The 26,530-nt window shown below is 34.0% G+C and overlaps 2 protein-coding genes across 4 annotated transcripts; one reads left to right on the plus strand and one right to left on the minus strand.

The window, feature by feature from the left end:
• Window positions 1-380: 380 nt before the first annotated feature.
• On the minus strand, window positions 381-2,962 carry LOC120464127 (uncharacterized). Its single transcript, XM_039653476.2, has 3 exons — window positions 2,863-2,962; window positions 2,040-2,181; window positions 381-817 (listed from the first exon to the last, which is right to left on the minus strand). The coding sequence occupies exons 1-3, from the start codon at window positions 2,890-2,892 to the stop codon at window positions 381-383; spliced, it is 609 nt and encodes a 202-aa protein (XP_039509410.2). The 5' UTR covers window positions 2,893-2,962.
• gdf3 (growth differentiation factor 3) lies at window positions 2,916-25,685 on the plus strand. 3 transcript variants are annotated; one of them, XM_089120579.1, is made up of 10 exons: window positions 2,916-3,048; window positions 5,241-5,306; window positions 5,910-6,015; window positions 14,198-14,278; window positions 17,287-17,374; window positions 17,452-17,592; window positions 17,825-17,848; window positions 21,521-22,375; window positions 22,476-22,673; window positions 24,751-25,685. In XM_089120579.1, the coding sequence occupies exons 9-10, from the start codon at window positions 22,514-22,516 to the stop codon at window positions 25,566-25,568; spliced, it is 978 nt and encodes a 325-aa protein (XP_088976705.1). In that variant the 5' UTR covers window positions 2,916-3,048; window positions 5,241-5,306; window positions 5,910-6,015; window positions 14,198-14,278; window positions 17,287-17,374; window positions 17,452-17,592; window positions 17,825-17,848; window positions 21,521-22,375; window positions 22,476-22,513; the 3' UTR covers window positions 25,569-25,685. The 3 variants fall into 3 exon arrangements, with proteins under 3 accessions (XP_088976705.1, XP_088976704.1, XP_039509407.2); XM_089120578.1 differs by lacking the exon at window positions 21,521-22,375; XM_039653473.2 differs by lacking the exons at window positions 2,916-3,048; window positions 5,241-5,306; window positions 5,910-6,015; ... (3 more) ...; window positions 17,825-17,848; window positions 21,521-22,375 and having other exon boundaries at window positions 22,382-22,673.
• Window positions 25,686-26,530: the final 845 nt, after the last annotated feature.

Consider the following 26,530-nt stretch of genomic DNA (forward strand, 5'->3'; position numbering starts at 1 on the left):
TGGATTTCAATCAATTGAAAATGTGTAGTTCATATTTATTAATATATTAATTTGGTTGTGCACAGTTGAACACATTTATGCATAAAATCATTTATAAATTTTGTAAATGCACAAAGTTCTGGCCTTACACAGTGGCTCGAGCTATTATGCAGGCATGGTTTAGGAATATATATGACATTATTTAGTGACGTTACATGGGGGGTAATAGCTTTAGCTAAATATATAGGAAATAAAGTTTAAAGTTACTGCAAGCTAGGCCTCGTGCAGGAAAAGGTAAGTTCCTCCACTCTTATTTCCTTTTATTGTTTATTTTTACAGAGACAATGCACAATTAGCTAATAGCTAACGTTTTAACATCTGCTGAACTCTTCTGTTCTTTCCTATGGGTTGATAAACGCTGGGTTGGGGATGGAGATTAACCTGGTTAGGTGTAGGTTCTCCACTGGTTGTTTCTTACACTGTTTATACAGGCAGAAGCTCAGTGTGACCAGGATTAGCATCAGGACGCCACACACCGCTAACAGGAACACGGTGTGTATACCCATGCAGTCTGAGGCACAGGTAGGACATCCAGTGTTGTTCTGTCCGTCTTCCTGGTTTTTATGCACGGTTTCGTCCACTATCGTGGGACTCTGTGTGGGAATTTCGGTCGTGAACTTTGTCTCATCCGGTGAATTTGAAGGTTGATGCACTGTAGGTGTGATTGTGTCAGGTTTTGGTTTCGTTGTACTTGATTCCACAGGTGTAGATGTTGGATTGACTGTCGTGGGATCTGACTTGGGAACTGCAGTCGATGACTTTGGGTTGGTATCGTAATCTACAGCAATAGTAAAAAACACTGTAAAAAATTATCGTGATTTTAACTATAAAAATCCTCAACGCATTCTCATCCCAAGGCGTCATATACTGACGCTTTTGAAAATGCCAATAAAACACGCTTCAGTCATGGGTAGGTTTGGGTAGGGTTAGGGTTAGACCACTAGGCGGCGCCTTCTGGCCCATATATATCTGCGTCTCATATTGACGCTAAAGGGTGCCATGTGCGTTGGATGTAGACGCATTGTCAAAAGTGTCAGTGTGCACCTACAGTGAAAAAACTTTAATTGGTTAACAGAAAGTTTCCTGACTAAATAACTGTGATAGATCTGATGGTAGCCTACATTTAATGTAATTCTACAGTAAAATACCGTTAAAGTTCTTGAAAGTGAAAAAGAACTTCTTGTATAATTTGCAGAGAAAAATCGTAAATTGACATTCGCACAATTCCCTTCGTGACACTTCACATTTGATGTATTTTTGTTGAAATAACTATGTTTCTTCATAGTTTTCTTGGTTTTTTTCTAACCAGTTATGTACATTAGGGTTTGTTACATTTAATCTTGTTAAATTAATGTTTATTGCATTTTTTTCAATTTCATGTGTGTTACCATGATGGAGTTTAATGTTTGTGCGAATATAACTTACTATTAACTTTATTGTGGAAGAGCTGCTTGTAATGAGCTTTGATTGATCATGTGACTCATCACTGCTGTGATTGTTAGTCAGTGTATAACAATGGTTCAAAACAGATATCAATACTTCAATTGGTCGGTAAATTAACATTATATCAGATAATGAAATACGGTTTATTACTATAAATTTTAAGTTAAGTCTGTAAAACCAATAACGTTGCTAGCACATTTTTGACAGTAAAGTTCTGGCACCCACAAATATATAGGTTTATTTTTTACAGTGTATATGTAAACAGTTAATTTGTTCTTAATACTTAACGTCCTTAATAATTTAACATGTATTGAATGTATTGACTCATGTATTGACTCATGTGTTGTCAATAATGGGGATGATGTTATTTTATATATATATATATATATATATATATATACTGTATGTGTGTGTGTGTGTGTGTGTGTGTCAGTAAGATTGTTCTAATGTTTTTGAAGGTGTCTTCCGCTTACCAAGGCTGCAATTATTTAGAAATAGACAAAAAAAAGTCTAAAAAAAAATTAGTATTAAAACAGAATAACAATGCATTTCCATACCACATTTAAAGTACGGGCCATCTCCAATCAAGAAACATTGTGGTGTATGACTATGAGGATTCAGAGACAGAGGATCCTGCGGTCTCACATACACAGCACTCCACACACACATCACTGCATACTGTGATGCCAGTCCCATCATCTGTTGATCAAAGCACGCACTTTCACTATACACATTTGATTAAATACTAAAGCATTTGATCACATGATGTGAATCAGTCTAAAAATGCCTGGATCTTCTTCATTAATATTTCAAGCAGAGCTAAAAGCTGATTGAGATTTTCATAACACTTAAGTGTGATGCATACTGTTTTTAAATTCATAATAGACTATCTGATCATACTTTGTTTTGTGTGCAGGAATCATGAGATCGTCTGGAAGAAATCTTATGAAGAAATCAAACAACTTTCTGAACGTTTCTACTTTTCAGCCGTCACCATCTGCAGGTTCGTTCCATGTAAAGCCTACATTACAATAAACATCTTGTTTTGTTCGTGCATCATAAAATGTGCAACACTTTAAAATAAGGTTCATTAGTTAACATTAATGTATTAACTAACATGAACTGGGCAATAGATTTGTTACGTTAGTTAATAAAAATACACTCACTCATTGTTTGTTCGTGTTAGTTCACAGTGCATTAACTTGTAAATGTTAAAATTAAGAAGTGAAGTTCATTATTAGTTAATGCTAATAAACTGTAGTGTTACCGAATACATACAAAAGGACCATCTACTTCAGTTTAGACACATATTGCATTGTTTGCATTATAAATCTGAAGCTCTATGAACACAAAGCAGGATTTGAAGTCTGATGTACTCACACAGATCATCGTCCGTCTCAGGATTTGCATGATGAAGCGTTGGAGGTTTGAGTGTGTGTTTCTCTGGCCGGGTTCAGGAATGCAGATGTTGTCGAGTGGGAGTTGGTTAACCGCTGAACTGCTGATATCTGACGAGGTTTCTCACATCTGAGCGAGAGACGGCCATCTCGCTCCACGTGTGTTACAGTAGGTGTGCTGTTTAACACATGACACAATGAGTGTATCCTCAGGTACGAGTGTAACTCAGTTGTTTAGGATGCTGGACGTGATCATGAGTCGTGTGTGTTTGAGGGACGTCCCGGCACCATGCTCACCCCGCACACACTCTCTCCTCCTGCATATTTATCTGACAGTCTCCTTGATAACACTTGACAAACGGCTCCTGTGAAGGAGGGTTCACTCTTCCACGGTGGGGAATTCTAGTAAAGCTTTTATTTATCCTGCACTTATTAGGTGTGCAGTTGTGACTTTAATAAGAGTTAAGAGTTGTTTCTATCAGATTTCTCCTTTAAATGTTATGTACAGTATATAGTTGTATTGATTTTCATGTTATCACCGACATTTTAAGTCGACAGATGCAATATTTACACTGTACTATAACATTTTGAACATGTATTCAAGGTTTGACTTTGAATTGAAAGATTTTTGTTTTTTCTTTGGATAACTTGCATTGCCAATCATGTTGGTTTTAAGCAACTTATAAACGACATTTAAATTCACTTACATTGCAAAAATGTCAACATAGTGATTGTGCAGGTTGATGCTTATTGAAATCAATATACATCAAACACACCATCCATCCCTCCTCCCTTCATCCATCTATCCATCCCTCTTCTCTTCCTCCCTCTCTCCCTTCTCCCTCTCCCTTCATCCGTCCATCCATCCCTTCATCACTCTCTCCATCCCTTCACCTATGCCTCCCTCCATGCATCCATCGCTCCCTCCATCCATCCATGCATTCCTCCATCTGCCCATCCATCCATGCATCCCTTCATCCATCCATGCATTCCTCCATCCATGCATCCTTCCCTCCATCCATCCATGCAACCCTCCATCCATCCATGCATTTCTCCATCCATCCATCCATGCATGCATCCATCCATCCATTCATCCATGCATCCCTCCATATATCAATCCATGCATCCCTCCATCCATCCATGCATTCCTCCATCCATGCATTCTTCCCTCCATCCATGCATTCCTCCATCCATCCATGCATTTCTCCATCCATCCATCCATCCTTGCATGCATCCCTCCATCCATCCATGCAACCCTCCATCCATCCATGCAACCCTCCATCCATCCATCCTTGCATGCATCCCTCCATCCATCCATGCAACCCTCCATCCATGCATTCCTCCATCCATGCATTCTTCCCTCCATCCATCCATGCATTCCTCCCTCCATCCATCCATGCATCCCTCCATCCATCCATCCATCCATGCAACCCTCCATCCATCCATGCAACCCTCCATCCATCCATGCATTTCTCCATCCATCCATCCATCCATGCATGCATCCATCCATCCATGCATCCCTCCATATATCAATCCATGCATCCCTCCATCCATCCATGCATTCCTCCATCCATGCATTCTTCCCTCCATCCATGCATTCCTTCCTCCATCCATGCAACCCTCCATCCATGCATTTCTCCATCCATCCATCCATCCATCCATCCATGCATGCATCCCTCCATCCATCCATGCAACCCTCCATCCATCCATGCATTTCTCCATCCATCCATCCATGCATCCCTCCATATATCAATCCATGCATCCCTCCATCCATCCATGCATTCCTCCATCCATGTATTCTTCCCTCCATCCATGCATTCCTCCATCCATGCATTCCTTCCTCCATCCATGCAACCCTCCATCCATGCATTTCTCCATCCATCCATCCATCCATCCATCCATGCATGCATTCCTCCATCCATGCATTTTCCCTCCATCCATGCATTCCTCCATCCATCCATCCATTTCTCCATCCATCCATGCACCCCTCCATCCATCCATGCATTCCTCCATATATCCATCCATACATGCATCCCTCCCTCCATCCATGCATTCCTCCATCTATCCATCCATCTATCCATCCATCCATGCACCCCTCAATCCATCTCTCCATCCATCCATCCATTCAATGTCTGAAGGTCAACACATTCATAATGAGCATACAGTATTATAAAGAGTTATTTATTCATGTAGGTCATGCATAATTTGTATCTGACATTCAGGTGCAATTCAACTTTTGAATAGACAAATACAACCTAATAATTGTTTATTATTTTGACTACATTTCATAATACAGAAGAGTCAGTTTGGTTGTTTTAGTGAACTCTTCATGATCGGTGTATTGTGTTCTTTACTCAACAGAGGGCAGCGTTGATTCATTTTGCTCCATCTCTTCCTTCACCTCACTGTACGGCATCTGGATGTGCGGTATTTACACCCACATGAAAAATGCATTACTTGTGTTATTTTTTCATTTTAAATGCAGAATACACTGTATTTGTATTACACTATATATACATTTGGAAGCTCCAGCAAAGCATCACAATATCAGAAATTCAAGTTTATATGGTACCATAATTATCCGATATACTTTTTTGTTATTACAATGAAAAAACTAATAAAAATAATTTAAGTGCCAGATAAATTCTGAAAGTTTCTTGTGTGGTTTAAAGGAGATTCCAAAATGAATTTGTGGTTTTACAATAAAACAATAACTCTAGTAACTATGATGTTTTGGCGGTTGCTATGGTTACCACGGTCATTTTTTTTTGTAAAGCTCACTCATTGGACATGCTTAATCATGACCACATCCACAAACATCTACATGCCCACTCACACGCTCACAAGAAGACCCGAGCCAGAGTTCATCCCGATGCGAATCGATGTGTTCATTAGTGCTTTTAATCACGGTTACTTACTGATATCACATCTATGAAAAGTCTTTTTTTGCAAATAATGACTTAAATTGGGTCTGTTTCTCACATAATGCTATTAAATGAACTATTTTCATGCTGCTTTTTGTCATTTTAGGAGGTCAGCAACATCACTTCCTGTTCATTTGTGTTGTATTGAGAAGAAAAGTGTCTCGAACGGTCTTGAAAATGAAAGAAAATCAGAATTTTGGAACGACATGATGGTGAGTAATATGAAACCCATATATACACTACCGTTCAAATCAAAGGTTTGGGGTCGGTGAGATGTTTCTTTATTTTTTAAACACATGTATTCAGCAATAATGCATTAAATACATCAAAAGTGGCATGTTTTCAACATTGATGATATTTATTAGAGTGATTTCTGAAGGATCGTGTGACACTGAAGACTGGAGTAATGATGCTGAAAATTACAGCAATACATTATATATTAAGTTATTTTAAATTTTAATGATCACTGTAAATAATCTTACCGACCCCAGCCTTTTGAACAGTATCTATCCTGCATTTCGCAAAGGATTAGATTAGAAAAGCGCCATCAAAAATGCCCGTTCAGAAGAGCCACCTGTGAGCGAGCGCAGCAGGAAACACACTCATTCTTCATAATAAGCGTATTGTTTGGCTAACAGTTATTCTTCATGGACACAATGGGCAAAACTCCCAGCTTCTGCTGCACAGACGTGATGCTGTCTTAGTTTGCATCCTCCGAAACCTGAAACTTCACCGGTCTTATTGTCTCTCTAAACAAAATCATCTGGCAGCTCTCCCAAAGCCCTCGGGCCACAGACACCTGCCTGTCGTGCTGTGTGTGTGTGTGTGTGTGTACAGTGGCACTGCGTGATTCAAGCTTCTGCATGTTAGCGGGCCATTCAGGAGATGTACTTTCCCTCCACTGCTTTAATAATGGATTCATCAGCAACACTTGAAAGCGTTGACAGCACCGTGATGATGTGTTTACACACCTTACATGCATTACGTGTCCCAGGATGTGTTTGGACACAATGGACGCTTGTGTTTTGTTTTATTTAGTCTCATGTCAGGTTGTCCGGCACGTCTTCACACTCGCCTAGAGAAGTGCGTTTAAAAAGCACTTGCCCTCACATGTCGGCCTGTAAATCCTCAGATGGGTTGCTTCACATGTGCAGAGCCAGAGATGATTATATCCTTGCCTTTCATTCAGATCTTCCCTTTCAACCTTTTGCTACAACGAGATCATTCTGGGCTGAGGAACATTGTGTGATGGAATGCAGCGTGGGAAAAAATGATATGTTCACTAGCACTTAAAAACATATTAAAGGTGCTCTTCATATTGTCTAGTCATGAGTTGACTGGTGACATTTTCACTATACAGTGGTTTTGCTTATTATTTAAAGGGATAGTTCACTTTGAAATTAATGTTTGGTATGTTTTATCTTACCTCAAGGGCATCCAAGATGTAGGTGTCTTTGTTTCCGCAGTAGTTTCAATTTTGAAATTTTTAGGTCAAACCGTTCTTGTCTGTCAGTCATATAATGGAGGTCTATGGTCACCACCTCTAAGAGCATGCACAGAGAAGTCCAGATTAAACATGATTTAATGACTCGTAAATGTAAGTACACATTGATGGCCTAAGACACGAAACGAGCGGTTTGTGTGAGAAAACGAACAGTATTTATATGGTTTTTACCTCTTGTAACCACTTGAGGTGGTGACCATAGACCTCCATTATATGACTGACAGACAAGAACGGTTTGACCTAAAAATATCAAAATTGAAAATACTGCGGAAACAAAGACACCTACATCTTGGATGCCCTTGAGGTAAGATAAAACACACCAAAAAGTAAACTACCCCTTTTATACGGTTTATTACTAATTAACAACATATCAGCCACCATATCGGTACCGATAAGAAAATTTGGTAGATATATTAAAGGTGATAGATAATGTATTATTTCCTTCAGCAGTGCACACTGTTTAATATGATGGTTTTGAATTACTTGAAATATGATTGAAATCACTTTAAAAGGAAAATACAGTTTAGTGCAACATGCAGCGTAAGACTACATGAAATTATGAGAACATTGTTATGAAATATTATAAAAATTTGGATTTATCTGCAAATTTACCAGTTATTGGATTTCAAATATAACAAATTATCAGTTATCGATATCGGACAAACAGTGCATCCCTATTTATTGCAAAGTAGGATCAGATTTTATCAGTGGTCCCATTTACGTAAACATGATTTTTTTTAAACTTAATGTATTAATAAATATTTATTGGTAGCAAGTTTATTTATACAACTCATTTAATATCACAATATCACTGAGATAATATTATAGTTCAGATTCTATTATAGTTTTAATAATATTGTGAATCAATTCTTATTGTTTTAACTTTACAAGATATTCTAGAAAGCTAAATTAAATGTGTTAATACACTCTAAATAATGCTGGGTTGTTTGGGTCAAATATGGACAAACCCAAATGTTGGGTTAAAAAATGACATTTTACATTTTTTAAAAATTAAAAATGTAAAAAAAAAAATACAGTTTCACTTTCAAAATTTACAGTTGAAAGTTTAAAGTAAAATAAAATTTTTAACCCAACTTTCACTTTCAGCTGTAATTTTTTTTTATTTAATTTTTATTTATTTTATTTTTTTATTTATTTAGCTGTAATTTAATTTTTTTAATTTTTTTTAATTGCATTTTTAACCCAATATTTGGGTTTGTCCATATTTGACCCAAATTTGGGTTAAAACAACCCAGCATTTTTAGAGTGTGTGTTTTTCCTGTGTCCATTGACCTATATGCCTCAGTGACATCATCCTCTAGGAAGTGACATCATTTTGGTAGGAAAACAATGGCCCAAACACCAATAAGTATTAGCACTGGTTCTGTAGGTCAGGGATAACATGCATACGAAGTCTTCTTAATTTGAAAAGATGTGAACCACAATGATGAAGATAAACTATTCCTCATGTGAAAGTTTACATGAATCACAGCGCAGGCAAATTATGTCTTTAGATTTGCAGTCACTGATTATTGCTCCCCTAAAAAGTCACTGTGGATCACTTTAGATCTCTCTCTGACAGTTAAGCGTGGCCATAAAGTTGTCAAAACATTGAGTTGGAGGTCTTTAAATACAGAGCAGATGCAGTAATGACGGTATAAGCAAGTCAGTAGTAGAGTCGAGTCGAGCCCACAACACAGCTGAGCACATCAAACACGCCGCAGAACGGGAAATAATTGATCTTACACTGTCAGCTCAAATTAAAGAGAAATGCAGAGTTGGCAGAGGAACGGACAGATCACTCGTGCGTTTCAGCCTGATGTCTTTAATGCATGTTAAAGAGGGAGAGTTTGCTTGATCCTTCTTTCTTATTGGATGAGCTGCGTTCAAAGCCCTTGTAAAATGTCAATCAACAGCCTACAATTATGGGTTAATGAATTATACTATGGGAGGAAGGCCAACAATATGTGTGTATATATATATATATATATTCCTGGTCAAAGTGAATTTTTGTTAATCACAAAAATTGTGATCTCAAAAACACGGTTTGAAATCTGTGGTTTTTTTCTGACATCTCGAACTACTTTGTAACCAATCAGATCAACGAGTGGATCTCTGAGCTGTGTGAGTGAGTGGAGGCGGGGCTCATTTGCATATTCTACACTCTAAAAAATGCTGGGTTGTTTTAACCCAACTTTGGGTCAAATATGGACAAACCCAGCCATTGGGTTAAAGTTTTTAATTACATTTTTAACCCAATGTTTGGGTTTGTCCATATTTGACCCAAAGTTGGGTTAAAACAACCCAGCATTTTTAGAGTGTATACATCATTTAAAATGCATTCATTTGTGGCCAGAAAAAAAATAAAAAAATATTACATACGTGGTAACGTATAGATAACGAACTACTTTAAGTGTCAATATAAATAAATAAAATATTATTTAACTATATATTTATCCTGATATATATTTTCCCTGTATTTTAACGTCTAAAAATATCAGAAGTTTAGTTTAATTATTGAACAAATTATTTTAATCACTGTTTTCACCTCTAATTTCTTTCATTTAAATGATTGTTACTTAGCCCTCAAACCGTATTCACTTTATAGCCCTTAATCCTGTAATTGTGGACAAATGTGGGCACAGAGGACTTGGGTGTGATCCTAATTTTTATTTATTATAAATGTTATATCACTGTCTTCGATAAAGTTTTCTCTTTGGTGTTTTTTTTATGTTGGGGGTATTTTTGAATTTATTTACTTCAAAAAGGACCATATTTTCTATGTAAATTATGCTTATTTTATGTTTTATTTGTAATTTTTTTTAACTACATTAAAATATCATTCCAATAAGTTCTTAGAGCTAAAAGCTAAAGATGAAGTGACTTTGCTGTCTTATTTTGGCTTGCTCTAAATTACAGTTTTTCCCATTCATTTCTATGGGTGCCCATTTTTGACCCAAATACAAGATTAAGGAGTTTTTTTTTCACCCACTTAACATTGTAGAATTGAGGAAAAAAAAAGGAGGCAAACTTAGGAAAAGTAGCCAAGTCTTGAACCGCTCAGATCAAGGGAAGTATTTTTTAAAAAATAAATCAAAACTATTTTGCCCACATTTAATACGGTTTTAGGGTTAAGATGCTTAATTTATAAACATTTTCAATTATTAATCAAGTCATTTTTCTTAAAGGTAAAGTGTGTTATTTTTGCCAACTGAAAGCTTTAACATTGTGGGGCAGGACTAGTGACAACCTGTTTGAAAACAGTCATTATTTTTTGCAAATCTGATTGGCGAGTCTAGTATATCAGTGGCAAAGTGTGTCATAAATGAATTTTGATGCTTTTATAAAGTGGTGACCATATGTGATCACTAAGAAATCTAGATCGAGCAACAAAAAAAAAAAAAAACACAATCCACAAAAATTAGCTGAGCATCACAACCGACTGCATCTGTTTCCAATATGTAGCGCGGCGGAAGGGTGGGTGCTTCATTTAGTGGCAAAAAAGTACAGCCTACTTTATCTTTAAATAGCCTGTGGCTTTGGGCTGGACGGATGTGTGGCTTATTGTTGTATCCCAGATTCCATGAATCTAGACTACAGCTTCTGTCCTTTGAAGACAACAAGTGTACAATTAGAAGGGAATGTTTGCAATGCTTTTCTGTTGCGCCGGACCCAGATACAGCCGAGAGTGTGTGAGCCCAACACCGTGTGTTTAGGACGGGACGCTTCGACCACATGAAAGCGCTCTGTGACTCATTAACCTCCTGCTCTTTGAAAGCCTTTGAAACAGATAATAATTATAATTTACTGCACAGAAAACTAGGCAGGACTTTTGCTGCAAGTGTCGGCCACTTCTAGACTCTGCATGTGGTTTAGCAGGAAAAGGGAAGTGTCCTTTATGATGAGAAATGATTCAGCTGAAGGTGTGTGTGCATGTGTGAGTGTGTGTGTGACTATTAGTGCTGTTAAATCCAAAAAAAAAAAATCAGGATTAATCGCATCTAACATAAAAGTTTGTATTTATAACAAATATTTGTGTGTATATTGTACATATACATTATGTACGTATACCTCTTTTCTATCCTACAGTGTATATTTATTTCATACAAACAATTCCTTTCGAAATTTGCGATTCTTTTAGATTATATATATATATATATATATATATATATATTCAACAGTATCAGAAAACACACACACACACACACACACACACACACATATATATATATATATATATATATATATATATATACACTGTATATACTGTATATACAGTGTATATATATATATATATACACAGTGTATATACATACACAGTATATATATATAAATATATATATATATATATACAGTATATATATATATATATATATATTAGGGCTGTCAAACGATTAATCGCGATTAATCACATCCAAAATAAAAGTTTGTGTTTAATTATAATTTATAATATATGAAGAGTTCAGATGCAAAAGCCTCTAAATGCCAATTGAAATTTTCTTTTTTAATGATGATTTTTATCAAAATTGTATATTTAAGTTCAGTAATTTCACTTAAATAACAATTAATAGGTAATTATCATTGCCATTTAAGTGAAATTACTGAACTTAAATATACAAGTTTGATAAAAATCATCATTAAAGAAGAAAATTTCAAATGGCACTTAGAGGCTTTTGCATCTGAACTCTTCATATATGTTTAATTAAAAGTTTGTGTTTAATTATAATTATACATGTGTTTATATGTATAATTATTTTATATATAAAAATATACACACATGCTTGTATATGTTTAATATTTTCATGTATATACAGATTTATATATAAATTATATTATGTATAAATATAAATATTTTTTTTTTATTATTATACACACATACACATTCATGTATGTATATTTATGTATACAAAACAGTGCACCCACATATATTATGTAAACAAACTTTTATTTTGGATGCGATTAGTCGCGATTAATCGTTTGACAGCCCTAATATATATATATATATATTTATATATATATATATATATATATATATATATAATATATATATTATATATAATATATATATAAATATATATAATTAAAACCTATTGTAGTTATTTTTTCTTATATATATATATAAGAAAAAATAACTACAATAGGTTTTAATTATATATATTTTCCAAATATATATTTGAACTAGGGCTGTCAAACGATTAATCGCGATTAATCGCATCCAAAATAAAAGTTTGTGTTTCCATAATATATGTGGGTGCACTGTGGATAATTATTTTTATATATATATAAAATAAATACACACACATGCTTGTATATATTTAAGAAATATTTTCATGTATCTACTGTATATAGATTTATATATAATTTATATTATATAGAAATATAAATATTTTATTTATAAATAATTTTTTTTCTTAAATATACATGCATGTGTGTGTATTTTTATATACACAAAATAATTATACACACTGCACCCACATATATTATGTAAGCACAAACTTTTATTTTGGATGCGATTAATCGCGATTAATCGTTTGACAGCCCTAATTTGAACCTGTATTTTCCCCAGTGTTTTAACATCAGAACACACACATATAGTGTGGCATGGGGTTAGACATTTGATCTGTTTATTAAACGGATAATAGTTATAATTTGGTGCATAAATAAATAGGCAGGACGTTTGCTACGAGTGCTTTTAGACGCTGCATGCGGTTTATCAGGGACGTGGATTATTTTGATGAGAAATGGCAAAACTGAGAGTATCTCTTTAATAACTGCTTGTCATTTTAGGACATTGCACATTATGTGCTCCATGCATGCTTGGATGCAGTTAAATCTGGCTTATTATCCTTTAAGAGCAGGAAATTCCAGTTTCTGCGGATGCAAATGTATGACAAATTCACACACAGTGATGCTCTTAGCAGTCGCCACAATCATCGTGACCATTTCCTACTAAACAGCAACCGCTGGAAAACATCTGTCCAGTTTAACGAGAAGACCAGAGCTTGAGCTGCTCTATCTGGAGAAATACTGTGTCATTATTAGTCATGTGTTTCCTAAGGCAAGCCGAGCGCAACTGTTGCTCATGCTTAATGATAAAGATGTGCTTTTACTTACAGTGATCACATGCATTATTTTCACCCGCTGAACCATGATAAGGTGCAAAAAATCCCACAGATGCACCAGGGTTATTAATAATATTTTAAATTAGTTTTTATATTTTCCATTTTCTTCTTAGTAGTTTTTATCATTTTTAATAGTTTTTAAAAATTCTATATCTTTTTTTATTAGCATATATTTCAACTAACTGAAATAAAATATGCAAGTCATATGTTGTGTTTATTTTAGTCAATGTTTGTTTTATTTCAAATTACAAAAATAGTTTTTCTGGTTTTAGGTAACTAAAATAATAACCCTGTCATTTTTGTTTTTATATATATATATATATATATATATATATGTATATATATATATATATATATATATATATATATATATATATATTATTAGTATTATTTTAGTTAACTAAAATAATAACCCTGTCATTTTTGTATGTATGTATATATATATATATATATTATTATTATTATTATTATTATTAGTAGTAGTAGTAGTAGTAGTAGTAGTAGTAGTAGTAGTAGTATTTTAGTTAACTAAAACCAGAAAAACTATTTTTGTGTTCAGTATATCTGTTAATGTTTATTTTATTTCAAATAATGGAAATATTTTAGCTTTTAGTTTAGTTTGAGCTTTCTAGGTTTTAGTTTTTTAGTGCATTGAGTAAAACTAAATAAAAATGAGAAATGTCTCATTGGCACCTAGCAGACAAATAATATTAAAAAAAGTAAGTCAACTTTTATTTCAAGTAACAATTTTTTTTGTGTGTGTTTTAGCTTCAGTTTCTTACAGTAACCCTGAGGTGCACATTGAAGGACCTGAGCCATATCTAGACCAAAGGATCACAGATATATGAGGTAAGTAACCGCCTAGCATGCTACATACTACACTACACGATTTAAAAAATGTTTATAAAATCGATTATAGCTAATAATCCATATTTACACGCTGAAACTGTTGTAGAAAAGCTAAACTCCTGGTGAAAGACTAAAAATGGAAGTTGCACAGAAATCCACCAAATTCCACTGGTCAGACCGAGCTCGAGCCACAGAGAGCAATGTCACACACATTGACAGTCCGTCGTCTGTGCCAGCGGCTGAAATAAAGATCTCTTACCCACAATGCTAACAGCAGAAAAGATCTTCTGAATAAACAACCTGTGCATTTAAACTAGAATACAATGAGGGAACACATCCGAAACATGCAGAATACATGAGATCTTGATATCTTGCTAACTAATTTTGCCATATCACTATTGGTCTTATATGTATATGTTGGGGTTATTTACTCTAAATGACGCCTGTATTTGTCCTTGCTTGATTTTTAATATATATATATATATATATATATATATATATATATATAAATACACTATAGTTCCTTTAATAGGGTTTCTGTAACTTGATTGGTTGAGCATATCATTCACAACAGGTCATGGGTTTGATTCCCAGAGAACTCACAAACTGGTCAAATACATAATACAATGCACTATAAATGTAAAGTCACTCTGAAAAAATCATAAATTATGTATGTCTGTGAATATTTAATACAATATTGATGGGCATAAATAATGAAAAAAAGTAAATGAAGAGTTCAGATGCAAAAGCCTCTAAATGCCATTTGAAATTTTCTTCTTTAATGATGATTTTTTTATCAAACTTGTATATTTAAGTTCAGTAATTTCACTTAAATAACAATTAATAGGTAATTATCATTGCCATTTAAGTGAAATCACTGAACCTAAATATACAAGCTTGATAAAAATGATCATTCTAGAAGAAAATTTCAAATGCCACTTAGAGGCTTTTGCATCTGAACTCTTCAAATATATTTGTATTTACATGCATCATTTATTTTAGGACCAGAAAACATTTAGCCCCAGTCTGAACATTGAGAGACCAAACTTAAACAACAAATGATTATGATGAACAAAGATTTTATATATGCATTTATGCAACATTGAAGTTACACATTTCATCAGTTCATGTATTCCCTGGGAATCAAACACATGACCTTACTGTTGTATGAGCTACAAGAATGGGGGTTGATAAAAATATTAATCCTAATCAAAATATTTTTATTGCTAGTTTTGTATTATTCACTCGACCAACACAGTTACATCAGTCAATAAAGATGTGTAGGTCAGTAGTGTTGCTTTTACACATTTGATTTCTAACAATAATATATTCATCTTTAAGTACAAAAGCCTCGTTCAATAGAGCATGCCATATGTTCAGCCGGTCTTCATGAGGGTTTCAGACGAAGGTTTTTGTCTTGATGGGATTCTGCTCCTGGTGGTCGGGTAGAGGAGATGCCGCTCACACATAAAAGGAATAACTGCTGCTGTTCAGCGGTTCCTCTTCATCACTGCATTATTAATAAACGCTGTAAATCCTGTCAGGCGAGCTGTCAACACGACACACTGTTCAATGCCTGAATGAGACTCCAGATGGTTGATCATTTTTGTGTATCGGGTTGAATGAATGTTTGCTAAAACTTTCTGTGTTATTTTAGAGGAAGGATCCATTTTCTTATGAAATTCAGTGAAATGTGTTCATCTGTTCAGTGAATGCCATGCCCTGCACAATATAGAGAAAGAGTGAACATTTTTACATGTAATTGAGTTTGTTATGAAAAAAAATGTTATCTCTCAAAAAAAAGTTTGCATCAATATATTTTGAGTTATGACAACTTAATTTGAAAATTTTCAACCAACAATGTACATTGAGTTAGAGGAACTTAATTATTTGTAGTATATGCACAAATTAAAAATATTAGAAATTTTTTGTAAAAAAAAAAATGCTATACATTACCATTCAAAATCAAAAGTTTGGGATCGGAAAGATTTTTAAATACATTTAAAATTAAAATAAGTCTCTTCCGCTCACCAAGGGTGTATTTATTTATTTAAAAATATATATAAAAAACAGTAATATTGTAAAATATTTACAATTTAAAAGAACTATTTTCTGTTTTATATATATATATTAGTGTTGTCAAATCGATTAATCACATCTAACATAGTGTGTTTATATGTATATGTAAGTTTGCTTATATAATGTCTATATATATATATATAGAGAGAGAGAGAGAGAGAGAGAGTTATGACAACTTAAGTCCACTGAGTAAAAGAAACTTAATCACAAAACACAAACTTTTGTAGCATAGCCTTTTAAAACTTAAAGTTTTCTTAAATGCTATATACACTACCATTCAAAAGTTAATAATAAATCAATTTTGAAATTAAATAAATAAATTTAATTTATAAATTTAAAATTAAAATAAGTCTCTTCTGCTCACCAAGGCAGCATTTATTTATTAAAAAATATATATAAAACAACAGTAATATTGTGAAATATTTACAATTTAAATATTTTCTGTTTTATACATGTTGTCAAATCGATTAATCACATCTAACATAGTTTTGTTTATATGTGCAAGTTTGCTTATATAAATATATATTATATATATGAGTTATGACAATTTAAGTCCATTAAGTTAAAGAAACTTGATTGCTTGATTGAAAGCTTTTTGCTTAAATTAAGTGCTGGAACCCTTTAATCTGGCATGTTAGCTAGTTTAGCACATGCTACATGTAACTTTCTGTACTTGGCATGTAAATCCAATGAACAAATAAGATATTACTTGTCCCTGACATTAGCACAATCATTGGTTATAGTCATTTTAGTGTATTATTTCTTAGAATGTTTTATCTGAAACCATGCATTGATTTTAGTGGTTGTGGAAAAATGGCTGGAAACTATTTATTTTGATTGTAAAATATTGTTTCAACAGGAAACCTACTTATGAATCAGAAATCAAGCACTGCTAATGTGAATTCTCTCATGAAGTAATCTGTCAGCAGACCTGTAAACAGCCAAATGTGTATCTTCATGGCATCAAAACACGGGGAAGGAATGATTAGGAGTGATTTTGGGTCTTTCCAGTAACCGGTAAGCCAAACGCTGCATCATGGTGTGTGTAACTGATGTGTTGAGCAGTGATAAAGGTTGTTATCTTCTTCATCCAGCGCACAGATGACCCAGCGAGGGGCCAGACACCAGATGATTGTTTGTGGCATTGATGTAACGTCTAGAACGGCTTCGGTCTGTAATTATGTGAAGGAGACAGACGCCTTGAAGAGGAATATTCCTGAGCAGAATATCCTGAGGTACATTCGTCTCTACGGTCGTCTCTTCTGTTAAACGTAAAAACATTCAGAAACTTTCAGAACTGAAGATGGTACAGTGAAACATGTCCGATTTGGTTGGGTCCAGCTGGGGTGTGTGAGCAGTGTTTATGTGGTGAACTCCTCTAGTCTGTTAATGCTCAGATGCATGACCAATACTTATTTATACTGTCATTTTACTGAGCTTATGTCTTGTCTTTTACTTTCATTGCAGGTCTCGGGTTTCATATGGTGGGGGGTGAGTAATAGAGATGCTTATATGTACACAATGGCATAACTAATATTTTTGCAAGCGAGTAGTGATCCGGAAATCATATTTCGTTTAAAATGTTTTAAAATCAAGTCTTATTTCTAATCTATAGCGCTTTCTTCAAAGCAGCTTTACAGTGATAAACGAAATAATGATTCAGTGATGATTCAGCCGAGGTCAGTTCACTGTTGATTCAGTTCTGTTCAATAACTAAAGTTTCACTGATGAAATGAGTTTAATTCAGCTTGAAGCAGAAGACAATTCACTTTGATTCAGTTCAATGTTGATTCAAATTCAGTCCATGTTTCAAAAATAGTCAATTATGAAACGAAATTGAATCAGCTACATATAAAGCATAATAGGTCAAGGAAGAGATATTAAAATATATATATATATATATGAAGAGTTCAGATGCAAAAGCCTCTAAGTGGCATTTGAAATTTTCTTCTAAAATGATCATTTTTATCAAGCTTGTATATTTAAGTTCAGTAATTTCACTTAAATGGCAATGAAGATTACCTATTAATTGTCATTTAAGTGAAATTACTGAACTTAAATATACAAGCTTGATAAAAATGGTAATTCTAGAAGAAAATTTCAAATGGCACTTAGAAGCTTTTGCATCTGAACTCTTCATATATATATATATATATATATACTGTATATAATAGTGTTTATTTCAGAGATGATGGACGCAACATGCATGTAATAAAGTAATGAGATCATGTGTCAACAATGGACAAAGCTAGATTTGGTATCCTTCATATTTGCATATTGTTTATTGTAAAAGTCTTTTTTTTTGCATGGGCAAGTCCTGTCGGCTTGAATATCAAAAACTTTCCGAAGTCACAATAAAATAACATATTTCAAATTGACAACAAAATCGGACATGAACTGTGGCTTTTATTTAAGGCGGGACTTCCCATTCATAAGTGATATGAGTGCACCGTCTTTGAACGCAGGGGTTTATTGTACTGTTATTTAGAAGAAAATAGTATTCAGTAATTCCTTCATAACAAGGCATTATTATTATATTTAATTTAAAAAATAAACTAAAACCACAAATTACTTTAAAAACTTAATATATATATTTACATTTTTTATATATATTTACAAAAATGTAAATTCTGTCAGTAACTAGTTCCAACCCCATAAGACTTTTTTTCATGTTTGGAATAAATTAAGATATTTTTGATTTTCCTCCATAGGCTTCTCTGTAATTTCATCTGCCGGCCCAGAAAGTTATTAAAGACATGACAAGTGATCCAGCTCTCAGATTTCATCAAAAATATCTTGATTTGTGTTCCGAAGATGAACGAAAGTCTTACGGGGTTGGAAAAAACGTGAGTTACTGACAGAATTTACATTTTTGGGTGAACTATCCCTTTAACTTACATTTCTTTCAGCCAGTTGCCAACATTTTCATCTAGTTTAACGTGATGTAGCTTACTAAAATAATAAAAACTAAATAAACTTGAACTAATGAATAAAAATGTATAAAAACCTAGAAAATGCTTTTAAAATATAGACAGAAAAGACAAAAATACTTAAAATTACTACAACTTTAAAGTGAAAACGGAAAATATAAAAATCCAAGAAAATCCCATTCAAAATATTAACAAAAACAAATATTATGGAATGCCAAAGCTGACTTAATTAAAAATAAATATATACACAAATAAATATATGAAGAAATGTAAAAAAGCAAAAATACAAAAATAAATACATAAATAAATATACGAAGAAATGTAAATAAAATAAAGTAAAAATACTCATTTATTTGTACTTTTTTAGATTTCTTCGTATATTTATTTATGTATATATTTATTTTTAATTAAGTCAGCTTTGGCATTCCATAAAATATAGCCTACACACAATTTATATATATAAACATATATATATATATATACACTATAGAATGGTGGAAAGGCAGATATTGAGCTAGAGTAACTCTACTTGACCTCTGGGAGATGTGTGTGACAGTCATGATTTGAAGGGGAAGGTAAACAGTGAAAGATGAGCTTTCTGTGGCTTAATTCGCTCAAATTCCCCATTACACAGAATATATTTCCATATCAAGTGAAACATGAGGTTTGAACAACATCATGACGGTGATCCTTACATCAGTGTGAGGAATATTCTGCGTGTCCTGTGTGTGAAACTGAAGATCAGGAGCTCAGAGCACAACGTGTGTTTGTGATGAATGAAGGGGTGAACACAATGTCATGTTATTCAAACGGCCGTATTTCATATCCTGACTAGACCACACACACTATTGTGTTTCCAGTCACAATGCTAGCACTGTAACCTCACACCCTGCTAGAAACTGTTTCTTCAACATTAGCATTTTGCATGTCATGTATTTACCATATATGTGTTTTTAACAATTTCAGCTTTTTTTGTCTTTTGTTTTGAGATATATGCTGTATGTCCTAAAACCTTATAATAGGCACACAAAGGCTATTCCCAAAGATAAGCAGCAACTTTTGCTGTATTTATTTATTTGTATAGATATATAAACATTTTATGAACATATTCATAAATATTGTCAGTTTACAAATTTCATTCCCATGTATATTCAAATTAATTAGATTTAAATACAAATTAAATATGTTTTGGTAAATATAATAATAATAATAATAATAATTATTATTATTATTATTAGAGAATAACAGTAATAATAATCATCATCAACTTTTTTTGAAAAAATAAACATTTCCAAAGCTTGACATTTTATTTTATTTGTGTAAAATTATTATTATGATTATCATTGTATATTATTATTATTATTATTATTGTGATTCTTATGATAATAATAATCATATTTTACCAAAGCTTGACATTTTATTTCCTTTTTTTTTGTCTATGTTCACTAGCTGCTCACTACAAATTTTTTGTTTTATTTTATTTTTTTGTTTTGTTTTGCCTCTGTTCACGGCTCAATAGCCCATTTTTGTTTTGTCTTGTTGGTTTTTGTTTTGTCTGTGTTCACGGCTCACTGCTCCATTTTTATTTTGTTTAGTTGTTTTATTTTGTTGTTTTGTATTGTTGTTTGTTTGATCTCTGTTCACAGCTCACTAGCCCATTTTTGTTTTGTTTAGTTGTTTTGTTTTGTCTCTGTTCATGTTTGTTTTTTGTGTTTTGTTTATGCTCATGGCTCACTGCTCCATTTTTGTTTTGTTGTTTTGTTTCGTCTATCTTCACAGCTCACTAGCCCATTTTTGTTTTGTTGATTTTTGTTTTTTTGTTTTGTCTATGTTCACGGCTCACTAGCTCACATTTGTTTTGTTTAGTTGTTTTGTTTTGTCTATCTTCACGGCTCACTAGCCCATTTTTGTTTTGTTGGTTTTTGTTTTATTGTGTCTGTGTTCACGGCTCACTAGCCCATTTTTGTTTTGTTTAGTTGTTTTGTTTTGTCTACATGGCTCACTAGCCCATTTTTGTTTTGTTGGTTTTTGTTTTGTTTTGTCTATGTTCATGGCTCACTAGCCCATTTTTGTTTTTAGTTGTGTTGTCTCTGTTCACGGCTGTGCTCCAGTTTTGTTTTGTTTAGCTGTTTTGTTTTGTTTATGTTCACGGCTCACTAGCCCATTTTTATTTAGTTTAGTTTTGTTTTATTTAGTTGTTTTGTATTATTGTGTGTTTGGTCTCTGTTCACAGCTCACACTCAGTTGAGCAGAGGGAGCGTTCAGTCAGGATGCTGTTATCAGTGCCGGCCTGATGGATCAGTGGTTTGTGTTTCGTCTTCACAGACGACTGCAGGAATGTGTCTGATGAAGAGCGGGAATGATGCTGCAGTGTTGACAATGATTTCTGATCATAAATCCAGCATCACAAAAAAACATTCAGAGATCAAGAGATCAATCAGACTTGTGAAATCTTAAATAAATAAAAAAACAGATCTTTTTAATATTTCCTCTATATAGTTTTAGAAGTAAAGTCTCACTTTATGCCCATAATTGAGCAGCAATGAAAAATAGATATGTTGATATAAATAAACACACAGATTTCTCATCAAATTCCTCGAGATAAAATGAATGGCGAAAGTTTGTATTTATGAATATTATGATATCCATGCAAATGATCACATTAGGTACTTTAGTGTGTACATGGTCATTTAAATACTACCATATAATTTTCATGGTACAACTACAAAAATCATGGTAATACCATAGGAGTACTTTTTTGTATTTTGTGTGTGTGTGAGAGAGAGAGAGAGAAAAATACATAAAAATTGCAATGTTTTTGCTTTAACCTTGTTTTTAATTAAAATAAAAAAATAATTTCAAATACACACTCAATAAAATCTATGAAAAAAATGTAGCTCTTTGTGCCAGCGTCTCAATCTGATCCCTCATAAACATCAAAGGCATTGTAGCTCATTTGCATATCAATGACATCACCCCCACAATCCATCAGTCCTGTCGTTATCTCCTCCAATCAGCTCACAGGTGTCAATCTGCACTGGCCATCTGAAGCTGATCAGCAGTTTAAAGTCTCAGTCCGGGCCGTGAGGTCTGTTTGCCTGTCCTGCTCATGTTAATGATGGTGTGTGTGGATCCTAATGTCCTGTTTTTAATGTTCAGTCTCTGTTCTCCTGCTTTTATAAACACAGAAAATGTTAACGTTCAAGAAAAGCTGTTTTTAAGTTCCATGGGTCTCTCAAGTCGACCGAAACCGTCCCATCAGGCTCCGGTTCCCTCTCTGCTGTGGAAGATCTTCAAGAAGGGCACCTGGGCGTCCCACGCTGACCCATGCCTGGTGTCTGAGTACGGCGTCCGAGGAAACATCGTGAGGTTCATCCAGGACCAAGGTGAGACCTGGAGGAGTTATGCCGTCTGTTTTACTGTCCCTTTCTCTAAAAAGTTTTCTTGGGAATCATTGCAGTCATTTTAGTTCTTTGTTAGTTTTCTGTACAATCTTTAACTTATGACATGATTCTCCAGGAAGTGACATCATTATGGGTGGTTGGGCATCATTAAGCATTGTGTAAATCAAGTTAGTGTAATCAAAGACCTTACACCCTTTTATAAAAATAACAACACAGGCATTAGTCAGTTTTGAGATTTTAGGCTAATTCGTCTCTTCATGCATTTCGGAAAAAAATCCTTGACGGTTTATTTTTCTGCACTTTCTCCGTTTGCATCTGTAGATTTCAATTACAATACGTATCTTTAAAGGCTGTGTTTTTTTTTTCTCCTGTATGCACCAATCTTTAGTTTTGTTCCTATTGTGAATGTTTTTATGAAGCAAAATTTTATTTATACATGTTTTTTAAATTTTTTAACTAATCTTTTTCTGAGTCAGTTCGTTCGTTTCGTTCGTTGAATGAACCAAATGACTCAGAAAAAGATTAGTTCATTTTGATAAATGAGTTCGAATATGTGCATCACAGAACAGAGCAAGGCGAGCATTTGAGCTTATAACGTAAACTGTTATTTATTTAATAAATGAGCGATCGTTTCGTTTGATAAGACCCTTATTCATCGTTTGGAATCGTTTAAAGCCCTTTGAACAGTTTGCACTGAAACTGTCTTTTGGACCTTGAACTGTTTGGTTCCCATTGAAGTCCATTATATGGAGAAAAATCTTGGAATGTTTTCATCAAAAACCTTAATTTCTTTTCGACTGAAGAAAGAAAGACATGGACATCTTGGATGACATGGGGGTGAGTAAATTATCAGCAAAAGTTTTTTGAAAAGTGAACTACTCCTTTAATGTAACCAATCAACTGGGAAAACACGCTCAGAAAAAAAAAAAGGTTCAACGGAATTCTAAATAGAACTCTAGGGTTCTCAACTCTATTTTAAAGAATGCTTTATTGCAAAAAAAGGTTCTATATAAGGGTAAATGTCTTCAATTATTGCATAATGCTCTCGTTTAACAGGTTATTCCAACATTTTCTAGTAATTATAGATAGTGATCTTTTTAGCAAATTAAAAGTCAATTTATTAAAGGGTTACATTAAGGTTCTATGGAACACCTGAATGAACCTTTTCCTAAGTGTGGTGATTGTTTTATTTTTAATTTATTTATTTTTTTATCCTATTATCTGGGTTGCCTTGTCTTAACCCTCTGATTGTCTTCCTTTATGAGTCACGTCCTGGGCCTTCCCGGTCAGAAGTGACCGGAGGCCTAAAAATGAAACTTCTTCCATCCCAGTAAAACCAATGCAATTTATTTTTGTTCTATAATATTTATTCTTTTTAATTTAGGTTTTTGAGACAATTTGATTGAATTTATTAATATTTATGCAATATTTATGGTCTATTTTTTTCAATGGAAATTTATACATATTTTCTATATGTATGTATGTATGTATTTTTTAATTCTTAATGCAGTATTTTTGTTTAATATAGAGTCTAGGCCTTCAGAAAAAAAAAAAAATTTGAAGAAAATTAGCACCATCTGGTTACAGTATAGAGAAAAAGCATAGAATCATGGTGTAACCACTAGATGTACAGCTCTCTATGGAGAGGCATGTGAATTCCCCAGCTGTTTATGAACACTTTTTTTTTTTTTTGGTGGATTTGAATAGATAATTGAAACAATCTCAAAAACTATTTCTTATTTAAAAAAAATTGTAAAAAAATTTTCTTTTGTAAATTTGTGTTTTTGTCAATTTCCCATTAATTTCCTATGCGGGTCATTTTTGACCAATTTTTTTACGACCACTTAGCATGCTCGGATCATGACCTCAATTTTTTTTTGTATTCACAAACCATATGCCAAAAAAGTCACCAAGTATCATAACCTTCCGATGAAGCTGTGATTTTTAATAATTAAACAGAAAATTATTCGGTCAGAAGTGACCGAGGACCATCAGAGGGTTAAATGCTATTCAAAAGGTCCCTCAGATCAGAAATGACCCTGTATGTTTGTTTTAACAGGTAGTCGGATCTCGGCTCCGGCCGTCCACTGCTTTAACTGTGAGCAAAAGCATCTGTTTTTCAACATGTCTGTGCTGGAGGATGTTGAGCAACTCTCCTTCGCGCAGCTGGAAGTGAAGTTCAAGCAGGACCTGGCTCACCTGGGACCGCACGTTTTTAGCGTGGACCTCTACAGGGTTTTAAGGACCACGCTGAAGGGAGTGAGTCCCGAGTCCAATCGTAGATTGCTCCAGTCTCAGTCTCTCGGGCCTGGCGCGCGCGGGTCAGTGCTGGTCAATCTTACAGACCTGGCTGAATCCTGGAGGAAACCAGGGAAGAACTACGGGATGCAGCTGGAGATGCAGCTCACGCACATGAGCAACATGCTTCAGGAGCACGCATACGTGAGGAGCGCACGGTTCCCAGAGCTGCACACGTCTCTGGTGGTGGTGACGCTGAACCCGCTTCAGTGCAGGTCCAGGAGGAAGAGAAGCGCGGCGTATTACTTACCCGTGACCCCCAGTAACGTGTGCAAACCCAGGAGGCTTTACATTGACTTTAAAGACGTGGGCTGGCAGGACTGGATCATTGCTCCTCAGGGATATTTAGCCAACTACTGCCATGGCGAGTGTCCTTTCCCTCTGAGTGAGAGCTTGAACGGGACCAACCACGCCATCCTGCAGACGCTGGTTCACTCGTTCGACCCTCAAGGAACGCCTCAGCCCTGCTGCGTTCCCATCAAACTCTCCCCCATCTCCATGCTCTACTACGACAACAACGATAACGTGGTTCTTCGACATTACGAAGACATGGTGGTGGATGAGTGCGGGTGCCGATGAACTCGGACATCGGTTAATGGTGTTTTACAGTTGTTTATGTGGAGGTTTTTAGACGTGGAGAGTGTGGATGCATGGGAATAAACTTCATTTTATAATAAATTGCTTTTTTTCATCAAACATGGTTTAAGTGGTTCTTAATATAATAGACTAGAGGCATGTTAATGTGTAATTAAAAATCCATATTACAAGGACAAATTAAACTCCCTAGTGTTAAATTATAATTTTTTTTTGGCTGACTTTGCAGTCCAGATTGCAATATTTTTGTATCTGTTGTGTAAATAAGTCAAAACCATAAGGATAAATCTGAATATACAATGGTCAAAAGTTTGGAAACATGACTATTTTTAATGTTTTGAGATGCTCATCAAGCCATTTGATTAAAGAAATGGGTGAAAAAAATAATATTGTGAATTTTATTACAATGTCATATTATGGTTTTCTATTTTATTATACTTTAAAATATAATTTATTTCTATGGTGCGAAGCAGAATTTTCAGTGTTATTACTTCAGTCTTCAGAATTCATTCTAATATGCAGATTTGATATTCAGTTATTATAAATGTTGGAAATAATTGTGCTGCTTATTTTTTCTGGAACCTGTGATACTTTTCAGGATTCATTGATGAAGAAAAAATTGAGAAGAACAGCATTTATTCAAAATAGAATTCTTTTCTGAATTTTGATCGGTAATGTTAAAAATATTTATAAATAAACGTTCTTCTTTTTTAGACTTTCTTCATCAATAGCATTCGTTTTATTCACCACTCACCTTTTACATATTTATTTTGTGGCAAGTTGTCATGTTTCCTAAAATGCAATTATAAAACTATGATTTTACAGATTTGTTGCCTTATTTTTGCAGTCTTGGATTGGGAATATAATAATGGACTTAAGTGTGACAACTAGCCCCGTTCCCTCCTACTTGACATCAAACGTCGTTACTTCTGTTCTCCACAAGTTGG

This window comes from Pimephales promelas, chromosome 15, assembly GCF_988280905.1.
Source record: "Pimephales promelas chromosome 15, fPimPro1.hap1.1, whole genome shotgun sequence".
Lineage (NCBI taxonomy): Eukaryota > Metazoa > Chordata > Actinopteri > Cypriniformes > Leuciscidae > Pimephales > Pimephales promelas.